The following is a 24,085-nucleotide window of genomic DNA, read 5'->3' on the forward strand; positions in this document are numbered from 1 at the left end:
ATGTTCTTCATCTGTCATTTTTGGCTAAAGCGCTGAGGGAGGGAGACCCCCACAAAAAAAGAAAAAAACCCTTACACATACAACTGTCCCCACAAGCATTTGGCTTCCGTTCTTCTTTTCTCTTTTTTTCCCCTCTTTTTTTAAATTTAGTTTCCAGATGAAAGCCTTTCAGAAAGAACAGGAAACCCTAAAATTTCTCTTCTACGTACACAAATATTACATTTCAGCCATGGTGGGCAGCCTGATGCCACCCCAAAGTTAAACCTGGAAGGGGATGAAGTGAAATTCCCAGCCATAAGCCATCAGACCTGATTTTTTTTTTTCACCCATGAATTAAAAGCCTGTCTTACCCTGGTTTGGAAAAGGAGATGGGACATTTTGTGGGGGAAGAGAGATTTTTATACAAACCTGCTATTAGCGAAGGCCATCGGCAGTCCTTTCTCAGAGTCCTAGGTGTTGCAGTTTTCCTTGAAATGGCTTGTTTTTTTAATAAATAAACCTCTTATTTGCTAGGGAAAGGGGTTATTTTTAGTTAAGAAGCCAGGAATATTTATCCAAGGTATGTGAGTTGCCCGCCTGAGTTTACGGCTTCATTGTCCCTAAAGGACCCGTCCCCAAGCCCAGGCTCTCTTTGGGCTTGCAGAAGTTCGGGGTCTGCTCCAGATTTTCCCTCCAGAGGCTCAAGCACCATCTCCTGACCGTTCAGCCTGCCAGGGTCTCCTCGGAGGATGTGAGTAGCCTCAGGTGCCTTGGAAGTCAAGGGGAGACAAAGGCACTTCAGGATTTGCCTTATACACCCCAGACCTGTATAAACCTCATATCTTCTCCCTCTGTCTCTAGCTTCTCCCTGTTTCTACTCTCAGCCCAAGTGTCTCAGGGAGGCAGGGCCAGGGCGTGAGCTCAGATATCATCCTGCAGTTCACTGAACTGCCTCTTGTTAGCATGGTCCTGGCACCACTTTGGCTTAGGACAGCTGTCACTGCCCCAGTGGACACTGCTCGGGGACCAGCACAGACCAGGAGTCCTTTTCAGCTGGCAGCACAGACAAGACCGCCCTGTCAGGGTGTGCATGACGGGGAGCTTGGACACGTGGATGTGAGCCATGCTGTGCCACCCAGCCTGCAGGGCCTGAGAACAGGCTATGGCCCATTTTATTAACTACTATAGCTGTAATCAGTGACTCTTGCTCAGGTCTTGTTTTTCCCATTGCATCTGTGGTTCTGGGATGGATCAAAAGTGAGCTGAAGCCCTGCGGAGATGTGTCTTCTCCCACCACATCCATCTGCTACAGCTAATATTCAAGTCAGCAGGCCTTGATGACTCTCAAGCATTTGTAGCTCTTCGCATCTGGCTACTTGCCATCCTGTGCCTGAATTAGAGCTAGCAAGAGACAAGAAGTATCAACAGTTGGCCACTTCCTGCAAAAATTTATGGGCCAGGGCCTTCCCATCCCACTGAGGAATATCTGCTGAGCAGGTATGAAGGTCTTGCAATGTGCAGGAGGAACCGGTCTCAAGAGTTACAGTAGCCATAAATGGACCATGTGTGTGATATGTGTAGTAATGTAGAGATAGAGTGAATGAACAGTATATAGGAGCAGCTAGTTTGCAGTACTAATTATCATGCTTATTTCTATGCTTACTTTTATTGGCTGATATGACCAGCACTATCCCCTCTAAGTGGGAGCTCTAGAGGGTTTTGGAAGAATTGGGCACATTGGAATGAGAAAAAGGGGATGCCTGAGCTGAGCCAGACCAGTACTGGCATGTCAGGTGTCATCAACAGGGATGTTAAGGTGATGTTTCATCTTTGGGTTGCAAGGGCAGAGAGGGAACAGGCTCATGTGCAACAGGCTAGTGATGGCTGAGTGGCTGCATCGTGTTGGCAATTGGCTGGTAGCGCTCATAATCTTGTGGCTTTCCCATTCTGCCTTGGGACAACGTGTGACTTGGAACAGCCCCTGCTGCCCCATGCATCCTTCCCCTTCAAAGTCCAGTTCCTTCAGAGCCGATCATGCAGGGGACATTTTTCTCATTAAGCCACAGTGTGCAGACCAGAAAAGGACTCTGAGTAACAACAGGCAGGATTTACACACATCCCTCTCCTCTCCTTGCCCTCTCCTCACACTGGCCAGCACACAGTACCCATACACACACGGCAGTGTTCACAGATGCCATGCACCGACATGGGATGCACCATGCACACACAAGTCCACCAAAAGGTGCTGCAGCACTATGTCCCCAGCTATCGATCCCAGCACCCTGGGACCCACACAGAACATCTTTCCCCAAAACAGTCATGCACTCCACCTGCATTGCACAATACAGGTCAACAGACATATTCCCCTTCCTACATACATTCCCACCTACAGATCTATACATATATACACGCAGACACACACACAAGCTCTGACAGTCAAACTTGAAATACATCTGCTGTGCCAGAAAAATACCCCCATGCAGAGGTACAGTCCATCCTGCCCTCCCTTTTTCCCCCCTCCTGCCCCAAAATGCTAGGTCATTTTTTTGGTTGTTCCTCCCTGCCTGTTTCCAATCCACCAAATGTCCTTCCCGTAATAGAGTGACCACAATTGCACACCGTATTCCAAATGTGGTCTCCCTGGTGCCTCGCATGGTGCCAGAATAAGTTGGGCTGATTTATATTCCATACCCCTAGATAAACACCTCGAGACCATGTTTGCATTTATCCAGCTGCCAAGCAGCCTCGCAGATGGTTTTAATGTGTTCTCCACATGCATGCACTGCTTGCATAGAAATCGGAATTGAGACTGGGGGGGGGGGAAGGAAAGCAGGGAGGAGGCATGGGAAACATAGCAGGCAGGAGAGAATAGCCCTCATTGCACCCTGGGAATGCAGACTGAGCAACGATCAGGCATGGCCCAGAAATGCCTCTCTCTCCCTCTCTCCTCAACTGGAGCAACCTGCAACGTGCTGGGCTTTCTGACTAAGCTCTGGTGGGCAAGCAGAGATGAAGAAAGGGGCTGTGTAGTGCAAAATGTGATAAGCATGTGATGCAGCCCTTTCACAAAGCACCCTGTGACTGGCCTTTCTGCCTCCAGAAGACAAGTCCCACAGGAGTGACATCAAACAGAGTGTTTGCATACTCCCTCCTGAATACCATAACGGCTTGTAATAATGGCTATAATTGCTATACTATATTGGCTTGTATTAATGGCTATAATTTCCATTTCCTGAGACTTCAACCTTCAAGGAGTAAGGAGAGCTGCTAGGCACATCTGTTCTAAAACTATGGTAATCTGTACTTCTCTTAACTACTCTGTAGGACTGTACTACTGTAAGAGAGTGTTCATGACAGCCCAGGCAACTGTAAGATGAATGGATACGCTATAATAGTAACCTTCAGACACCTCAGGTACTGAGGCTCATGGAAGAGTATACAGTCTAGCCAGAGAAAATGGGCAAAGATTGAATGTAATAAAATGGCATGCAGAAGCAGAAAAACAAACCAAATTTTTGACTTACAGCATTATCCCTGCCCAGTGTATTGCAACTGAAAGTGGAGAACCACGTCATTCAGTGCATTTCACTGAGATGCTGGTAACTTCTAGTTAGACAGCAAACTGACAAATGCCTCTTCTTCTCAAAGTGCTTATTTAGTGGTGGTGGTATGTCCTCTGCAGAGCTGGACGAGGAGGAGCTGTCTGCTGGAGACCTGAGTTCTAGTCTCTGCTCAACCACAACCTTGAGAAGACAGTGAATGAAAGTAGCATTTAACACCATATCTCCCAGCACACATACCTTAGACTGAAGCTGGTATGAGGGCCTTGTTCCCTGAACCCTTGTGATTGACTTCAGCTGAAGTTTTGGTTGAAGTTTTTATATATATTGATATGAGGTATAAGAAGTGTGTAGTACTAGATGCCACCTTTGCTATCCAGAAAACAGCCTTGCATGAATAATAAGACCAAGAACTGATGGGGAACCCAAGGGTATTGTTTGGTACAGGTGTCAGGTTATCCAGGAAGAACTTGGCTGAAACAGGGTTTGCAAGTGTAAGGCCTTGAGCGAGCTGAGAAGACAGTCTGAGAAGGGAAGACAAGAAATAGCCTTATAGGAAATGCATCAAGAAACTAGAGGCGGTGACCCTTTTATGGTGCAGGGATGCCGTGGCAGAAAGAGAAGCTGAGCTCTGCTAATGCTCAGCTTATCTTGTGGAAGTAATGAGCTGGGTGTCTCGGGACCGAGAGATGAGAGCGTTACAATTGCATACAGGAGGAGCTGTGTCGACATTTTGTACCTAGGAAGGGAAGGAAGGAGTAATTTGAACTGTTTGGAAGTGACCCTTGGAAGTGATTGCCTCCTGTAAGTAAGACAATTTCTGAGATCTGGAGGACAGGAGTACAGCCACCTGAGGTGTCTTTGGCAAACGCAAGTGACTCTGCTAATGCAGATCACATTGGAACATTTATTTTTACATTATTGTTATGCAAAGGTTTGAGACAGCAGCACACAGGGTATTGCAAGGTAGGATCAAGATGCACTGACCTGTCCAAGTCCAGGATGGCAATAGAGCTCAAAGAGTTTGACAAGAGGAGGAATTTGTGTCTGATACGGTGCTCTGGTCCTCGCCACTCTAATGCCATAGCCTTGGTTTCCTCTAACAAGATGCCATCTTAAAATCACCTAGGAACATGAATCCTGCTCTCTTCCCAGCAGGCTCATCCCAAACATGACTCATCTGAAGGATAGAAATTTTCTCCAAATTTCAGATATAAGCTTTGTTCCCTGACAGTTTACATCAGTTTATTTTTGCATCATCCTGCACTTCTGTAGCTCATTTCCATTTATAATGTTTACCAATAGGATGAGAAAAACCTTTTTCATTTACCTTTCTATAGTGCCTTTGATAGCTCTGTAGTCTCGGAGTGTGGGCAGAGGACACAGTTTTGAACTTGTATAAATTAGTGATTGAAACCCAGTGAGAGAAAGCATTATCCTCTCCCCATCCCCTGCGGGGTTTGGGGGGCTGTCGGCAGTAGGGACCACAGGACTGCAAGCCAAAGCAGCTGGTCTCATGAACCTGTCCTTCCTTTGAGACAGCCACGCAGAGTATCTTCTGGTTGGATTCAGTAAGCTCCTTAGCCAGATGGGTTTGCTGAGCCCATCAGAAGAGCTTAAGCTTCTTGCCTAACAGAGAGCCCAGAATTTCTCTTGAGGCACGGTCCCAACCCTTGGCTGCTTTGGGTAACGGAGGTTGAACTCAGGGAGGGCAAGGAACAGTCAACACCTGGTGTCTGCATGTCAGCGCAGTCTCCAGGGCAAATCACCAATCCTCACTTTCTTCACAATTACAACCACTCTGTCTCCCTGAACTTGCATCAAGCTAAGGAAACACAAAGGGAGGAAAAAGGTATCTGCAGAGCCTCCAGAGAAGAAAAAGGTATCCTCAGTATTGGCAAAACCGACATAAATGTGGCTCATCCCCTCCTCAGGTTGCGGTGCAGACTGGGCTGCCTCTGGAGAGCTGTCCGGATTGCCCTGGGAAGCAGGACAGGGCTCTGTGATGGCTGCAGCCACTTGTCCCTCGATTTGATAACGTTGGAGCAGCATCCTGCCTGTGATGCCCCTAGCAGGATTGTGCCCTGCCTCACTTCCAGCCCCTCTGGATATCCTTCATGACTCCTTTCTTCAGCACTGAGATGGTCATGGATGTCCTCTAAACTTGAGAAGCTCCAGTGCAATTCCCACCCTCCCTATCATCAGCCTGGTCACCCATGAGTGTTCACAGCTGTGGCTCTGAACTCAGAGGAGCTACTTCGACACACATGCAGCTACCCTGCGACACAGACCATATCCATATCCTCAGCTCAGTGTTGCCCGAATGACTGATACCTGCTGGGCACATCCAAGATACACTTAGGATGTGGGATATGTATGCGATTTACTTGTTTTCTTAAAATTTATGCATTCCTTTTGACTTACATCTTCAGTGAATTCTGCTATTTCTTCCAAAGAAAGAAATTATTAGCATTTCCAGCTCTCTTGGAACATACAGCTTTGCATCCCAAACCTGCCCACCTGCATTGATCCAAGTAGCATATTTGAACCCTCAAACTATTTTTCACTAAAAAAAGTCTTCAAGAGCTTTTTCAATCAGCATTTACAATAAGTGGACCCCTTCTGGTTATCCATGCTTACTAAATATCATTAACAGTGTCTCAGGAGAGACTTATTTATTTTTAGCATGCCAAAAGCACACTGCTTGCAGGTGGTGGATTTTTATTTTTTTAATGACAAGTTATAAAAAAGGTTGTAAAAGAGGATTCCTTCTTTTATTTTTAAGTAAAACCATCAGGAAAAGTTATCAGCTTGTGGATATTTTTATTGTTTTCCTGAAACTCTTCACCGTTTTTCAGATTTCTTCTTGTAACTGAGTGTAGATCTCCTTTGAGAATTGACCAGGAGAAAAGGAAAATAGCAGAGTGAAGCCAAGTTGTTAGTACTGTTAATATTATTATAAACCAAGCAAAAATGTTTGGAAGAAATATTTGGGAAAACAAAAAAACAAAAAGTCTTGTTTCAATTCCAGCACAATACCAATGGAATATATGGCATTTTTCCTCCCCATTTTTTCACCAGCTCTGCTTTTAAATCATCTCTAGAGTGAGTAAAACAGGAGAACGTCGGAGGAAGAAGATGCGGAATTCGATCCAAAGTGTCACATCCATGGTCTTAGTTTAATGAAAGTGATGATGAAGGTCACACATGGCTGTGCAGATCAGAGGGGTCGGTGGGATCAGGTGGGAAGGGAGGGGTGTAGGAAAGGTCTAGGGTTTGTAGGCCTGAAGGATGGGGCTACTAAAGGTAGGAGCGAGGGGAGGGCAGCAAGGCTTGTGTCGGGGACAACATGCAGGATCCAGAGGAAGAAACAGCTTTTGGCTGCATGAAAAACAAGGAATGTGGCTCCAGCCGTCAGCAAGTGTGGCTGGTCCTGGCTTCAGTTAATATTTCCATTTGAAAAATGTTTTCCTAGTGTCTCAGTGCTGCAGCCAGCGCGAGAGCTCCACGAGTCGCTCTGCCACCAGCAGGTCCGGGGGCACCTGGCTTGCTCCGCGCACATCTCCCCAGCTCCCTCCCCGCAACGTAAAAACCCTCCTCCTGGTGCATTTCCTCCCCCTGTTCCTGGGCTGCCCCAGAAGGGCAAGAAGATGCCACGCTATGCCCAGTTTCATGGTCTGCACGTGCCAGCGCATTGGCTGGGCCACGAAGGCTGGTGGCTGGGTGGCAGCTGCCAAATGTTCCCCAGCCCTTCGATGCCTGCCTCTACCATCAACCTCAATGAATCTGCAGGAAGGAAGCGATAAGTGAGATTTCTAACCCCCTTTCGAAACTGGCTGAAATGGGGCAATAGTTCTACCAAGCATGGAACAAGGAGAGGAAAGTAAGGGATGGAAGGAGACATGGAAAACAGGTTAAAAGTGGTTCTCTAGTTCATGACGGTTCATGGCAATGACGACAAATTCATTTTTGCCTCCTCTGGGGAGACTCAGATGCTTTCTGAAGTTTGAATCCCACCAGATCCTTATAGAGCCTTAGTGAATCAATGCTACAGATGGATAAACTGGGACACTGGAAGATTTCAGATGCAGCGAGAGGTGACAAAGAGAAACTTTTTCAGATTTCTGGGGAAGTTGATGGCTCCCCAGACTGCTCACGCGAAAATGCAGCAGTTCTGGTTTTCAGTGTGTTTCCTTCTCAGTGTCTTCAGCCCTCTGTTTTTTGGTTTTGTTTTGTTTTGTCTTGTTTGGAGGTTTTTTTGGTTAAAGTACCCAAAATTAAATAACTGCCTCCTCTGTTATCCAGTAAGCGTCAGTTTTCTTTTGAATGAGTACATGGCAAATGTGTGGGATGTGTGCATGTACAGCATGGGGTCGAAGCATCATGAGATATGTTTTGAAACTAATATTTTCTGGACAAAATTTGCACTATCGTGTTGAATGAAACTGCTTAAAAATGCAAGCCGTTCTGAAAATCTTAGAAAAATCTTAGAAAAGTGGAAGTTTTTATCTCAGCATTTTCAGAGCATCACCTTTCGATGATTTTTTTTTCTGAATGTTGTTTCAAAGCAGCCTTCATTTTCTTCCTAAATTTATTTATTTATTAAAAAGAATTGGTTTTATTTTAAGTAAGAGGGGGCTGAATTAAATCTTTGTTTATTTTCTTGTCTCCAAAAGAAACTCAAAGACAATAACATTTTTTGTACCAAAGTCTTGTGGGGACTTTTTTCTTTCTCTTTTGATCTTTCCAGAGAACTAAAAAACAAATAAGTTGTTTTTCAGGGTGTAAGTTATCCTGCAAGATATTGAGCCAAAGTGCAGGAGTTATACAGTTTTCATGAATAGGAAATTTACTATCATTCTTCCCCTAATGTGACTCAAAACAGGCAATGCACAATAAACTTTCTCCTTTCTATTGCACCACTGCCAGGGATTTTTAGCCCCCCCCCACCCTCCATTCCCAGTTAATGCTTTAGAAGACACGCAGTCATTAGTTTGGTCCTTTTCATCAACACTAAATTAAAGATAAGAAATCAGCTGATAAATGATGGGCTTTTCTGTGGTTTTAATGTCCTAAAATACCAGCAAACTGAATCGAGCACTGTCAGCCCCAAACCTTGAGGGCAACCACACTAGCTAAAGGTCTTTAAAGCAAGCCTGGATTGTTATTTAATCTTGTGAAAGCGTATGCTTTATAAAGGATACATTACAGTTCCTTTGAAGGATTGCTAAGGCACTAGCTTTGATATTAATGAAACAACCTGAGATCTTGGCGGTATTTATCATTTCTTTAATAATGGAACTCTTGCAGATAAGAGCAGGCGGTTCCATTTTATTTTGATTCCCGTGCAATTTCTCTCCATCAGACACTTTATACACTGCTGATAAACTACCTGATGGGATGCCATTGGTATGGAGGGAAAAGACTGTTCTTAAAGCAGAGCTGGGGCAGATTCACCAGTGTTTGCTTTTCATTCAAACACATTACTGAAGCTGGATTTTTACCCAGGGGAGCGCTTAATGCAGCCCAATCCAAAGGTGTGTATAAGCACACGCTTAAATTCAGGTGCATAGTACCCATTGAACTCTTCAAAGATGGGAAATGCAGCCTGTGCTTGAACATACATGTCTGAACATGAATGGGCTTCCCTCGTGCAACTGGGAACTTATAAATCAAAAGCTGCAGAAATTTGTCTATTGACAAGCTGGGAGGACATACGAGGTGGGGGACCGGGCTTGACTTCCCTCTTTCTAAAGTGGTGTTGAAAATGAGGTCAATTCCCACAGCTTTCAGGCAGCTCGGAGGATGTCTCAGCAGTTCTAAATATGGACAACGGCTGGCTTTGTCCCGCGCAGACTGAATAAACAGCTGATTAGGAACATGAGACGGTCAGGTCTGCCAGCGACCCATCTCCCATTGCAGTCTGCTCCAACGCTGGTGTCTCAGCTGTTGGAGAGGCAGGTGACAGAAACCCTGCGGGCATAGCTGCCCAGAGGCCACTACTTCCTGGCCGCTATTAGCCCCTGTGCTTGCACAGAGCATGAGGCAGGAGCCTTTCAACACATTTTTGCAAGAAGGAGGTGAAACTTCTCATAGTTAGGGGTTGATAGTCAGACCTGGTTAATTACTTTTCAAGTTCTGAAAAAAATGCAAACTGAAAATTAAAGAACTTTAAATACATATATATTCATTAATTTTTCAAAGAAATTTTGGAGGGAAAAAAAGGCAAAAGCAAAAGGAGGGAAAGGACTTTTTTCTTAGTTTGTTTCTCTGCTTTTCCTTGCACAAGGCACATGCATCACAGATTTTTTGAAAAACACAGAGTAAAGAGGGAGATGTGTACGGGGGAGCACAGGATTTCTCATTCAGAGGTATTTAAGCTTTAATTGATGAACAAGAAGGGAAACCAAGGATTATTTAAAGGAAATCCACTAAAAACCATCCCATCACTCCCTTCTTGAAAGAGTAGGAAGTAGCAATTGGCTGAGAAAAGTGGTACAACAGACAGAGATAAACGGTCCTCAGGGTGTTTGTGTTCTTAAGGAAGCAAAGCTCAGGTAGTCTCTCTACCTGCCCATTCACTTTCTGCCTATTTTGTGAAAATCAGTGACTGAGTGAGGGGCAGAGATTAAAAGCAGTGAGGAAGCAGAGGAAGAAGCTGAGAATCTCAGCAGCCGTACACAGTGTCTGACAGCAGATGGCTGGGCAACCAGCATTTGTGTGAGGCCAGCCAGTTAGTATGTACACAGCTTCAAACCAATCAACGCTTGGCTCGCGTCTTGCAAAGGATGACATCAAAGGGATATGGTGGGAGAGGAAAGATGAGACTATTGCAGCCCTAGGAGAAAAGGATTAGAAAGGACACAAAAATATTTGGGATATATAGTTTGCATCATTTTGCTGCTTAGGAAGTAAGGTAATGCATGAGTAGCTTTCTGAGAATCCTGAACTGGTAGCTTGGAGCCTCAAAACAGTCTAGCCATAAGGTTGTATATCTTAGCTCCTTGGTATGGTACGTGAGCCCAGGCTTAAACTTGTGCTGCCATATCTCGGCTATACCAGCCAAGCTCTCCTTGGGTATCTTCAGGTTGCCCTGTAGACTACAGAGTCCTGACTGCCAGGTCTGGAGCCCTACAATGTTCAGGTCCTCCTGCTCTCCACTCTTCTCTCCTGCTCCATTTCTATTTCTTCCAGCCCACAAGGGAAAGTTCCTTTCCAGAAACATTGGCTCCTATCAGACAGTGTTCAACTATTAGCCTGTGTCCGACCATGTCTTTTTGAAATAAAACTTGGGAGAAGCTACACCATCTCCAAAAGTACCAGAGCTGTTCAGAGCTAAGCACTAAGACACAAATTGAAATGATGCCCAAAAGCAGTTTTCTTGAATAAAGTAATGGCGTCATTGGCTTTTTCATGGAGAACCATCTCATAGTGGTGGGGCAGAGGCATTACTGTCAAGCCTATACCTCTGCAGGTCAAGTGACTCCTTTTCGCGTTTGTGTCTCTTCCACAGATGGCTTTTGTCTTCCTGAGTGGGATGGTATTGTCTGTTGGCCTGAAGGTGTGCCGGGCAAAGTGGTGGCTATGCCATGTCCAGAGTACATCTATGATTTCAATCACAAAGGTAAGACACTGTCCTGAATGTCATCAAAGCCTTGTAAGCTGCGATAAGGAGGGACCTGAGAGTCTGAGAGGATTAAAAACCCTCTTTAGCACCCTTTTTTCCCACACTTGGGTATTCCCATCCAAGCTAGGAGTAAAGTTATGGAAAAGAAAGTAAAGAAACCGCCATTATTTTTGTTTAATGACAACCATATCACTCCTTCTCAATCCCCAAATGGACTCTGCTCTGCTCATGGCCCTCCTGCTCCATCCACTGGTCCTGTGCTCAGTGTATCACATGATGAGAGGAAATAAAAGCTCTGTTTTTACCCCAGCAGTCACAAATATTCCACCTCCAGCACCCAGACCATAACTAGGCATTATAGGCACCAATTACAGGCTTACAACTGAGTAGTCTTGCATGGTTACAAACCCCTGTTCATGTGCCACAACAAACTTTGGGTAGCAAAAGAAATCTGCAATGTAGTCTTCCAATTTATATTCTTTACTCAACCAATTTGGTACTAGTATTGTCTTTCTAACCTCTGATCTCCGTCCAGCCCCCTATGGTGGGTATCTGAGAACAGTGCTGGTAAGCAGAACATGTGCATTCCTCTGTATCTCACTTTCCCTCAGGCCGTGCATTTCTTGGCTTGCTTCTGGTGCCACAAAGTCTGTGCATATTTTTAAAAGTAATTGAAGTACATGCGCTCCTTAGTGTATTTTCAAAGCTAAAGCTTTGTCTTTTCTCAGGCAAAGCTGTGCACTCAGAGACCAAAAAATCAGAGAATTAAGCTTAAATGTTCCCAGCAGAGCACTGCCACCATTTTCAGAAAAAGAAAGAAATGACATTTCAGTGTGTTCTGTTTTCACACAGTCAGTCCTGCCTTTTCTATAGTAGACTGTGAGCCAAGCCAGCATAACCCCTGAATGACAATCTCTTGCAGAGACACTGTGTGCATGCATTTCGCTTTATAGATCAGGAGGAATGGGTGATCCATCCCTTGCAACTCAACAGGGCATGGCTTCCCCACCTCACTGATGTTTACTGGTTAAGTCACCTAGAACAGTGGTTAGACTGAAACTCTTAAATGTAGATGTCTCTAGGAAGGCTCCTTCTGTAGTCACCAGACAGTTAAATCCATTAACTGGTTTAATATCCATTAACTGTATTGGGACTTCTGACACACAACCCATGTAATGGTATCGACGCATAGACATCTGAACATGGATGTTTTCATCTACAAGATATATTCCAAGATGAAACCATGATTTCTCTTCTTTCTCCATCATGATGAGGATGGTAGCTATAGAAAAAAATCTACCTTGAGATGCACTGGATCTGTAAAGCAAGAGCAGCAAGATAAAGATCACTGTTCATTTTCATAGGGAGAGCTGCAACTATGAGGACGTTTCTGCTCTTTGGGACTTTGCAAAACTTCTCTCCTTAGTTTTTAGACCCAATATCCTGACTAAACTGAAGTGTAACTTGTTATTAACCCCCCCAAATTTTCTCAGTTAGAAAATTGATAAGGTTGCTAACGAGATGGAAATTGTGTTCCTGCAGCTGAGCTTCAAAGCAGGCAGGAGGCATCAGGGTTGATGGTGCAGAGATGGGTTCCACCCTTGGAAGAGATTTCTCCTTTTCTGCCAGGTCTGGCCCCACATGGCCAAACAGCTCTTCCATGTTCCTGTTTCTACTCTGTCTCCTCCTTCTTGCAGGCCATGCTTATCGCCGGTGTGACTTGAATGGGAGCTGGGAGCTGGTCCCAGGCAACAACCGCACCTGGGCAAACTACAGTGAATGTGCCAAGTTCCTCACCAACGAAACGAGGGAAAGGGTAGGCAATGCATTTGTGCCTGCAGCATGAAGCATTGGTCTCATCTGGGGCTAGCCTAAGGAGCGCAGTCTCACTTTAAACCCTTGATGAGCTCTAGCTTACTGCTTCCTGTTGGAAACCATAACCCAGCTTGCCTAAGGTATACCTTCATTTTGATGGGGAATTATTTGAATGGGAAATTGTCCTCAAAGCAGGAAGGCTTCTTCCAACTTCCATGATGCCATTTGTATAGAGAGCTGGGAGAAATTTGGAAACGGCTCAGGGGCACTAGAAGTTGTTGAAGGTTGTGCTTGATGCCTTAGAGACTCCCTCTTCCCCATCAGTCAACAATTTTGCAATCAGGTTATTGTTAATTACTTCAGTGCCTATGCACTTGTTTCTGCTAGGGAATGTACAAACACAGAGCAAAAAAATCTATCAAGCCAGTAGCAACCCTGCTTCTGTAGGTATTGAATGCAGAACATATGGATTGAAAGGTATAAGCCACAAACCCAGAGCTTTTTTGTAGTCTTTTCATTGGAGATGGGTGAAGATAAAGCCCTTTGTTAATGCAAAATAACACATAAGTACAGATCTTGAATTAGTTCTGCTGTAGTTACAGTCTCGAGGCAATGACTCTATCCAGATTTAGAAAAGGAATTAACAAGCACTTGAAAATAGAGAGGGTTTGGTGTGCTCCTGGGCAAAAAAAAAAGTCTCTATCTATATGCCAGATCTGTAAGCCTTATTTTTACATAAATTTAAATGATTTCCAAAGGAGTAGCTGACATACAGTGAGGCAGAAAGTTCTTACCTCTCTGTCTGGGTTTGAGCCCAGCTGGGTGTCTGTAGAGCTTCTGAATGTCTCCCAAGTGCATCACTCCTTAATGCAGAAGCAATTCCTCTGCTGTCAACAGAGTCACCTGAGAGGATGTGACTTTCTTTGTTCACAGCGAAAGACATTTCCACCCACACGTGGTTGCTGTTCTACTTCCACAATTTGCAAAGTATTTAGCAGAAACTTCTTGTTTCTCAGTGGTACTTGGAAGATGTCCTCCTTGGATATGGGGTATAGTATCAGTGACCGATCATCTGCAGTAATGGTTATTTTCAGATGGCTGGAGATAAATATCTAACCACAAACTTCACAATGGGAAGCAGGCTTGAAGATGACACACACTCCATTTGGGATTAATGTTCCTAAATTTAAATCCAGCCACAGCATAGTTTTTGTTGTTGAAGGTTTCTTTTTTTTCCTCTCAATGGTGAAGCAACATTTGAGTGAGGTGGTTTAGTGAGGAAAGAGGTTCTTTGGGCATTTGCATGTGTTACCACCTACTCAGGGGGCAGACAAGGTTACAGGGCTCAGGTACAGTTCCAGCTATTTAAAAACAAAGTGTGTTATCTCAGTGGTGCAAGATGTTCACTTTTAGAACAAGTGTGGTGGGACACATCTTTTCCCAGTCCATGTGGTGGAAAGAACCACTTTATTCCGAGAGGTTTCTGGAAGGTTTCTGGAACAGGTCATGGAGTCCTTCAGTACCTCACTCACACCAAGAGGGCTTTACTAAGTGGCATCAATTTCTTGACCTATTTGAAGTCTTCTCCCTGTCCCACCTTCCTCAGTAGTGTCCTGTGGTGAGAGTCATCTGCTGCAGACATCTCCATCTGAGCAAGTCTCCTACATTTCCTAGGAAAGGAGGCTCTTTCTTTTAAACCTCCCATGCTCCCAGCCAGGACTTGGTCAAGATAAATCATCAGGGGAAGGGTACAGAGAAGAGAGGGTTGTCCATTTACCAGCACAAGGAAGAAACAGAGACCTTCTGCCCCCCAGGCTGGCAAGGAAGTCTGAAAGCAAAGTCCATTGCCCTGGGTTTCGTGTGTGTCTGTGTGTTTGTGTGTCCCCTGAGTGTAGAGGTGGTCAGTTCACAGAAGGGCAACGTGGGCAGTGCTTCCTAATGAGGGGAGCATCAGATGAGGTGTCATAGCATAGGAGACTGGATTTCTGTTCTCAGCTCTGCCTGAAGTTTGTCATCCTAATTATTCTGTAGATATGCCTTAGTCATTTTTTACCACTAGTGGTTTTGTTGTTGTTGTTCTAGCTATACAGAGGTGAATGTAATGATAGTTATAAGAAAAATAAATCCATCTTTGTTGCGCAGATTGAATGGACTACTTGGTATTGCTTAAGCAATGACTGCCCGGTGCAAAGAACACCAGAAAAAAAAACAGTAGCTTCCTCCAACCTCGGAACAGTATTTTCATGACCAAATGCTTTTCAACATCATCTATTATTAATTATTATTGTTATTATTAACAACCATGTATTTGCACGAGGTTATTTTTCTCTATCCAGCCCTGCACTCACCTCATAGGCTGATGCTGCACGCTGTCATGCGGTTGCCTTGCTCTACAGTGCAGAGGTGGCTGCATTTTGGTGACAAGGGAAACAATGCATATACATCCACTGTGGGTCCCTCAGGCCTTCCAGTATGAAAAGCAATGTGGAAATAAAAGAGAAGAGGAATGACCTTATTTCTCTCAGTTAGTTAAGTTATGACTTTCAGAGAACAAGACCTCTTGTCTTTTACACCCAAGAGTGGCTCTGAAGCACTGTTATTAATAAACCTTCCTTTGATTATTTGTTCTTTAAATAAATATGTCAAGAGATGTCAGAATCAGGGGATTTGGCAAGATAGACTAGCCATCTTTAGAGAGAGATTGTTTTCTATTATTATTTCGCCCCCTCTCTGGGAACAACATCTTTGCGTCACCAGTAACAGCTGCATTTAACCAACATTTTGAAAGGAGGTTGTGGGCTGATTCTGAGTAAGACAGCGTCTTAACAGATGTAACCAAAGAAACTTTTAAGAAACCATGAATTAGAAAGCATTAGGAAAAAAAAGTCTGTCTGTGACTATATATATATCGCTGTATTGCTATCTCTAGAAACAGGCATATATCTATAGACAGCTATATATATACATACAGATACACACACAATAAACACCCGTGTGCATGTACACACACACACATATATATATGTTCATGTGTGTTTGTTTAGGTGTGCAGTTTTCTCCTTTTAGCCACTGTGGGATAATTATAAGATTGACCAAGGCAGCGTACAGAGGGCCCCAGAGAAAGTTTGTGTCTTTCGCTACCTTTTCCTGAAACATATAAATAGGATTATTTCACGCAGAGAAGTAAGGAAACCGCTTTCTGAAATTAGCAAAGTATGCTAAAGCCATCAGAGCCAGGAGAATTAACAGCTCGTAACTGCCCGGTGAGCAATTGCTTTTGGGCTGTTTTCTAAGGGAAAATTAGCACTGCTGAAGGACGCTGGATTGACAGCCCTGAAGATTGATGTCCCCTCTTTAGCCAGGGAAGCAGGTAGACTGTGGCTAGCTGTCAGAGCATGTTTCCTTAAATATCTCGCAGGCATAGCATTAATCCTGCCATGAACAGCCATCTCCTGGACATGGTAGGTCTGTAGAAGGCAATCACTTAGCAAAAAGGAGAAAGGAGTTTCATGGGAAGGTGTCCTAGCAGCACATCAAGGGGAAGATATAGTGGTTTTGCTTATGCGTTTGGGGCTGTGCTGAAAACCACCACCACAACATTGGCTGCTTCCCTGAATTCTTGTATTCTGCTTTTAAGAGACAAGGTAACTGCTCACGGGTGCAACAGAGACCACAGAAAATTTCGTTCTTGCACTTCTTCTCCAGGAGCCATGTATGGGCAGCCCCTATCTCCAGTTGCTCTCTGGCTGTCCCAGAAAGTCTCCCTGCCTCTAAGCAGATAGGCTGAGAGGCCTGTGGCTTCCCACCCCAGAGCCCTATTTTGTTTATTTTCCATCCGGTGTTTAGCGAGACAGGAGGACAAGGGAAGGAAGGGGAATAGATTGGCCAGTGTTCATCCTCCAAGGAAGGCAATGTGGTTAAACACCAGCTGTTTGTCTGTCTGCTGTGTGTTTTAAGTCGCCAAGCCACAGGCTGCTCAATGTCAGGAGTGTGTATTCAGCACTGCCATGTATTTACTAGATAATGTATGGATAGGTGTATATATATATATATATTTATATATATATCACTGTATATTTGTCCTATTCCTACACTCCTCCCTAGGCATCAGTTTTGGGGCATGTAGGAGACAGGGCAGAGGGCTAAAAGGACCCTGGGTCTGACCGACATTGGGCATTCTCCCTGCAACTTTCTTAAGTTCCCTTAGGCATAGGAGGCAGTGTGGCCTGTCTCATTGGAGCTCCTCAGTCTTTGGATAAAACATGGCACACGTAGGCAGTCTTGATTTAGCCCTAGCATTAGTAGGCAGCGTTTTAGGCAATTTCTCTCCACCAAGCGTAGTAGCACTTTGACCATGGTCTCCTTTCGTTTCGCACAGCCAGCAGTAGCAGCACCTTCAGCGTTGCCATTTTTCTGTTCACCCTTTCAGACATTGGCAAAGGTAATGGCATATTTTGTTCAGTAAGCAGAAGTTTCCTTCATTCCCACCTCCCCAAAAATAGCACTAATGCCAAGCATATCTTACTTTAAAGTAGGACAAACCCATCCTGTTTTCAAGGACGTGCTTAAGGGTAAATGTGACCTACATCTACTGAAATCATGGGGAAGGCGAATATGAGCCAGCAACTTGGGAGGTTAGCCCAGCTCAGAAACCACCAGCCTAGTGAGATGGACCATCCAAAGATCTAACCTCAGCCCACCAATCCCATCTTCATCTGCTACTGCTTGTTTATGTCATGGTGGTTTTACTGCTCCCAAAGAAATCAGAGAGGCCTCGGGAATCCATCACATACCAAACACAATGGGAAAGGCACAGCGTGTTCCAGGGCTGCTTTATCTAAACTCCATTGTTCAGACCAAAGCTCTTGTATGCCTGGCCTTTGTTCTTGGAGCTCTCTGGGGTCCTTTTAAAAACCAATAACTTTTCATAGCCTCAAACTGTTTGTGTAAAACATGTTTACACAAAGTGTGCTGAGTGATACAGATGAAATACCATCAGTGCCATGCATTTGCATCATAAAAGATGGACAGATGTTTTAAAATATGTGTAGGAATAAAAATTGCTTCATCAAGACCTGTTCTTCATTCTTGCAAGCAGCTCTGCCATGCAGTTCTCGGTTCCTGCCTATAAAGTCTAGTGCATTCCTGTAAACACTGAGCACCTTTTACTGAGGTGCTGCTGATAATAGTTTATGCCTAGAGTCTATTGAGAAAGTCTGATGGGTAACAACAGCAATAATACTTACTGCATATGAGAATACAAGAATGGTTAGGCAAGTGTCAGATCTAGCCACCTTGTACCCCATCTTTAACCATTGCTGGCCTACAGTAGGTGCTTAGGGACAGCTTATAAAAGTTGGCAAACCAAGAGAAATCTTGTCCCTAGTTAAAGCCCTCCAACGCTCTGCAGCTGTGGTGCACTGTGAGGATAGGATTTGGAGAACTTTTTCCATTAATTTGAACTGCTTATTTTGGGCCCATTTTGGCTGCGGCCTCCTGGATGTCCTGTGGCAATAAGTTCCATGGTTAACCGGGCACGGCATGAAAAAGTGCTGCTTTTCATGAATGTGTGTTTCTATGGGGCGCTCAAAGAGCTCAGCTGGCTTCTGAGACGTGGATCTTCCCCCCGACATTTTCTAGAGCAATAGACTGGTGCCCACAGGATGCTAGATGAAGGAGCCACTCAACACATGCAGAAACACAGATTTACACAGCTAAATTTAGATGTCTTTGAGAGCTGACTCTCACCGCTGTTCCTGTCCAGATTGTGGGGATCTGATGTGGGGATCTCGGTACCTCCTTAGGTGAAGGGAACAGAGTTATGTAGCAAAAAGCACTATTCAGTGCTTAATGATTTGGAAGCTTAAGCTTTGTAAAGCAGTGACTGTTTTGTGCCTTTCAGAAATATCCCTTCTCCTTGCTATTAAGCCTTTTTAGTGACATCTTTCATAAAAGAAAAGAAAAGAAAAGAGGAAAGAAAAGAATAGAAAAAAGAAAAGCAGTGACTGGAGCTAGTGACAGAGGTTTTCTGGCATTGCTTATCATTCAGAACAGTAAAATGCTGCCCCTGCTAATTTCAAACATGTCATTAGCAAGATCTGAATCAGCAGCTTTCAAAAACTCTGCAGATACTTGATCTAGAAGGCCCTTACATACACTGCTATCATCACACACTGCTGATCTCACCCATCAGCATAGCCCGCCAACCCCTCAAAAGACCACTGGATCCATTTCAGTTTCATGACATAAGTGTTGTAGACTATTGCCATTGTAACGCCACAGACAGAGTCATGCCTCCGTCCTTGGAGCTCTTCCGCTCGCTTATCTCCCAGGGATCCTTTACAAGGATCAAAGTGTTCGCATACACCCAGAGTCTGGGGGATAAAGTCCTTTGGAGGGAATCAGGAGAGAGTATTGAATACTCTCAGTTTTCCATGGCTTAAACATCTAAATGGAGCATCCAGCCAAATGGCCCCACGTTGAGGCCCCCTTGCCGCTAGTGAAAAAGTGGGCCCCTGGTTATGTTGGACCAAGCAGGATTTATTTGACCTTCTGGAGCATCCTCATCAGACGTGCAAGGCCTCATAAGCAGAGTGTGAGGCTCCCATACATTCCCTCTGGCTCTGTGGCTGGATGCAGGTAATTGGCTCACCTTGACTGGCCATGTAGGGTCACAGGTGAAAGGAAGGCCTTGTAATGAGGGTGTGCCACCACACAGGGCACTGGCATCAAAGCAGCTCTGGTGGGAGGCCAGCTCCCAAGCCACAGCTGATTGTGAAGCTCTTCACCAGTCCTGCAAACGGAGGTGCCTCATCACGTCGTGCCCGTTTCATGAGACCTGATGTGTGAGGTCTCATGTAGTAGGAAAGAAAAAGGCTAAAAGAAGAAAGCTGGATAAAAGGCACAATGTAATGATATTTAGAATGGGGTTTGCTTCCAGATACCTAGAAAATAAATGTCTCAATCTGAGCCAGTCACCCCCGGCTTTCTCTGTGTCACTGGAAAGAAACAGACCTCTTCATAGCATGATTTATCTCAGCCTAGGAGAAGTGTCTGACACAGGTACACCATGATTCCCCTCCAATGACTATCAAGGCAACTAAGCAGACCAGCTCAGAATTAGGCATCCTGCCTTTAGATAAATGCACAAATTAAGACACACAAACACTGAGGTCCTGAAGGCTCCATCCACTTGCCTAAATGTAGGCTATATTTATGCTCAGAGTTAACTGAGATGTCCTAGGGTATATGAGGTATCAGCACAGGACTGGTAGATATGACATGGGACCCACAGGAAAATCATTTCCCTCTATAAAAGCATCTGGAAGCCAGACAGGACACTTGAGTGTCTAAAATGACATGAGACACCTAGGCAAGAACAACTGAATTGAGTTCTGAAAGTGTCAGGACCCCTTACCTGGGATCCAAATGGGTGCAAATCTTATATGAAACAGAGACCCCTCTATCTGAGCTAGTTATCCTTGCCTCCCTTATTAGTGACAACCCAGGAGGTAGCTGAGGGAACCATCCTGTGATTAAAATAGTCAGATACTTTGCAAACTAAAACACCCATTTTTTCCTGCTCTGTGAACCTCAGGTGGCCAGCTCTGATGGAGCCATCCACACCATAGACAGATAATGACACATTAGAGGACCGCATCTACTACGAAAAATTCCATGCACCCATACCAGAATTTGAGGGAGCAGAAGGACTCTTCACATAGACTGCCCTACAGCTGGCTGCAATGTAAGAGTGAAAGCATACCCCTGGCTTTGCACTGGATAGGGCCTCAGCACCCTACACCCGGTGCTCTGTCCAGTATAGCTCTGAGCTGTCCTGCAGAGGAAAGCAGTCTGCCTCTGGATTCAGATCAATGCAAATTACATCCCTGTTGGAGGAAGTGGACAAATTAGGAGTCAGGTTAAGCCTTGAGCACCATATGAAAACATAATAGCCAGCTGCTGTGAGGGTCACGCACCTTGAAGATGTCCAAACCAAGACAGCGGGGCATGCAGAGACCCTTGTGAGAGGACAGCAGATCCATCCCATGCATGCCTATGGTAGCATCCCTGCACCTTCTGAGTTCATGCAGAGGCCATCTCCAGCCCTGTTTTGGTTTCTTGTTCTCCCAAAGCCATTAGGTTGCGATGAAGCTTCTGCCTTGAGGTCAGCCTGGCAGAAAACTGAGATGCAAAAGGGAGCTGAGAAGAAGCCTCCCACAAAATGAATAGGGAGGGGGAAAGAGAGACCTTGTTACAGGTACAGCATGCAACACATCTGAAACAGTACTTATGTGTTTTGCGGTTCATGCTTTTGTCAGTCTCTGAGTTATGGTTGGGGTAAGATGGGGAGGGAAGGATCAGGTGGTTTGGCTCACTGAGGACAAATCCACTTACCTGACAGGACAAGACAGATGGCTGTGGTTTGGTGGAGCTTTGCGATGTACATCCAGAGAAGATGGGGGAAAGGAAAGGCCCTTATGCTTTGTGGTGCTTGAGAGCACGACAGAGGCACAGCCTAGAGGAAGCATGTTGCATGACCTAAAGGGAAGCTGTTCCACTGGCTCCAAAGTCAGCTCAGCCACACGGGAGCAGCCTCATACGGCTCAGCTCCTTCCAGCAGCAACCAAGACTGGCTCAGCTAAGCAGAGGGAAGGCCTCCAAAGCATTCATTCACAGGACCCCTTGGCAGAGGAAGGGGGCATGTTGGTTAGTGCCCAGGGAGACGGCAGAGGCAAGAGGCACAGCAAAGCTGTAAGCCATAGGGAGAAGGAGAACGGGGGGTTCAGATCCCTCCCACACTTTCTTTTCTTTGTTTTCTTTTTTTTTATTCAGTGTACATGTGTCAACAGTTGAAACAGTGAACGATTACACTGGGAGTCAAGTTAAATGACACTGGTTGTAGTATCACTCCTTTTAAAACAGGGTCTTATGGTCTGGCAAGGCCAGATTTTTGAAGGGCAGGTTGTCCATTCCAACACCTGATGGTCAGCGTGTGTTTGTGATGGGCTTATAACAAATATCAGGTAGAGTTTCTTCTGTAGCAGGATGGTCTGGTGGGTGATGCACCGTCCTGGGACTCCAGAGGCCAGGTTGTGTCTATGCCTCGGTTATGCATGACCTGTGCAATTTTCTGTGAATTATTTAAACTGCCCTCCAGCTCAGCTCCGAAAAGAGGGTTCTTAGACCATGGAGGTGGTTGTTTCAGATGGCAGATGACTCAATATTTTGTTACCTGGAGGACCTTTCCTGATTCAGCACTGTGGTTTCCACAGAGCTGGGACCTCCCCTGGACTAGGAGATGCGTGAGATCTGGGAATTGCCCTTTGAGCCTTTTTTCCCTTGGTAATTCCAGGTCTTACCATCCCCAAGTACAAGCACCGCTGGGAACCAGCAAGCATGAGATGCTTTTTCAAGGGCTGCCCCATGCAACCATTTTGGGATCCTCATCCTTTTGCTCCTGAGAGTTTCCCTGAGGACCTTTACACCCCATCCAAAAAACACCTTCCCTGAAGACTCCCCATTGTGATACTGTCTGTGTAGGCTTTGCAGCACCTATATTTGCAAGCCGGCACATCAGCGTGCATGCATGCATGTGTGTATGTGTATGTCTTGGCAGTTCTGACTCAACATCCTTTCAAAAAGGGGCCCTGTGGTTAATCAAAGGAATTAACCACAGCCTCCTAAAATGTCCTGCCAGCCAATCGGCAGGCCCTTCCCGAGACCATTGCTGCTACAATGCTGTCGTTGTCTGATAGGAACGTGGATCTTTCCGGTTAAAATTCTGAATGGGACTCAGGAATGTTTTTGTTCAGCTTGGTGTAGTAATGCTTCAGAACTGCCGAATTACCAAGAATCCAAAGTTTGGAGTAGGATTTTTTTTTTTTTTTTTTTTTTTTTACTTTTGCCATGGAGGCAAATGCTTTTCAGTTCAAAGAGGATCCCAGCTTGGCTGTGAGAAAAGTGCACCAGGCCTTGAAGAAGGGAATGAGCGTTTTTGATTGGTTTTTTTTTTTCCCTAAAGCGCTGCAGTCTGCTCACATTGGCTCTTTAGTGCCTGCTGCCCCCACAGATTATATATATATAAACACACACACACACACACACACACACACACACTAGATTAATATTGGCAAGCACACCACTCTACCAATGGAAACCGCAAAGAAACATTCACATATCTGGGGATTCTGATGTAATAGGGCTGAGGTTTCACATTCCAGGACAGCATTTCTAGCCTCAAATCAAAATCAGAGCTGTCATTCAGAGCCCAGCATTACTAATGTTATTGAAACTCAGCGGGTGGGGAGAGGGAAACGCAGGAGGCGGGGGGAGAAGGGAACAAGGAGAAAGATGCTGAACTGGTTGGTTTCTACAGAGTTTACTTCTAAGATCAGATGAGAAAGGCATACAAACTGGAATGGCAGCAGACGTTTTAACCCTTTTCAAGCAGATATTCTGTAAACCCTGAATTAAACCACATTCCCCAGCTCCAGGATGAAGAAAAGCATCTCAATATTTAAAGGAAAGCTCGGGGTTTCTAAGCCCAACCCTTTAAAATGTAGAGGGCCAAGAGAACTAAGACCTTGTGTGGGATTAATGACTAAGAGCTCTCCGGTGACAGGACCTCTTCCAATGGGACTTTGGCAAGCTAAAGTTGTGTCTGGACTGGATAACCACAGTCATGGGGTACTTTTGATTTTAAAAAAGAAAAACAAAAACAGGTGATTTCTTCCCACATCCCTTAGCCAAACTATACCGTCCCTATGTTTTCTATGGTGGGTTGGCACTCCCCAGTCTGGGCATCAGTCATTCAGCAATGGTATAGCATAACCTAACTGCCAAATTTTACAGTTACAGCAAAAATCCCAGGTCAGTGGGCATTTTGCTTGAGCAAAAACTGCCAGATGATCTCTGGATTGGCTGAGAGTTTGTAAAGCGCTTTGGGTTCCTTTGGGATGAAAAATGCTGCAAAACTCAGGGGTATGGGATTTACCCAACTCCATCACTAGTCCCCTGCAAAAGTCTCAGCTCCCCTAGGTCATTAGGAAAGAAGAATGTCACTTTCCAGGCTGCTTTTATGTTGAAGAGATGACATTAGGTG

At 44.9% G+C, this 24,085-nt stretch overlaps 1 protein-coding gene across 1 annotated transcript in view; it reads left to right on the plus strand.

Annotated features, from left to right (window-relative positions):
• PTH1R (parathyroid hormone 1 receptor) overlaps positions 1-24,085 on the plus strand; it is a 130,906-nt gene that overhangs the window by 81,581 nt on the left and 25,240 nt on the right. Inside the window, exons 3-4 of the mRNA XM_067292553.1 lie at positions 11,053-11,163; positions 12,864-12,982. Of these exons, the coding sequence (XP_067148654.1) occupies positions 11,053-11,163; positions 12,864-12,982 (230 nt within the window). The remainder of the gene's footprint in view (positions 1-11,052; positions 11,164-12,863; positions 12,983-24,085) is intronic.

The sequence above is a fragment of the Apteryx mantelli genome, chromosome 2, assembly GCF_036417845.1.
Source record: "Apteryx mantelli isolate bAptMan1 chromosome 2, bAptMan1.hap1, whole genome shotgun sequence".
Classification (NCBI taxonomy): Eukaryota; Metazoa; Chordata; class Aves; order Apterygiformes; family Apterygidae; genus Apteryx; species Apteryx mantelli.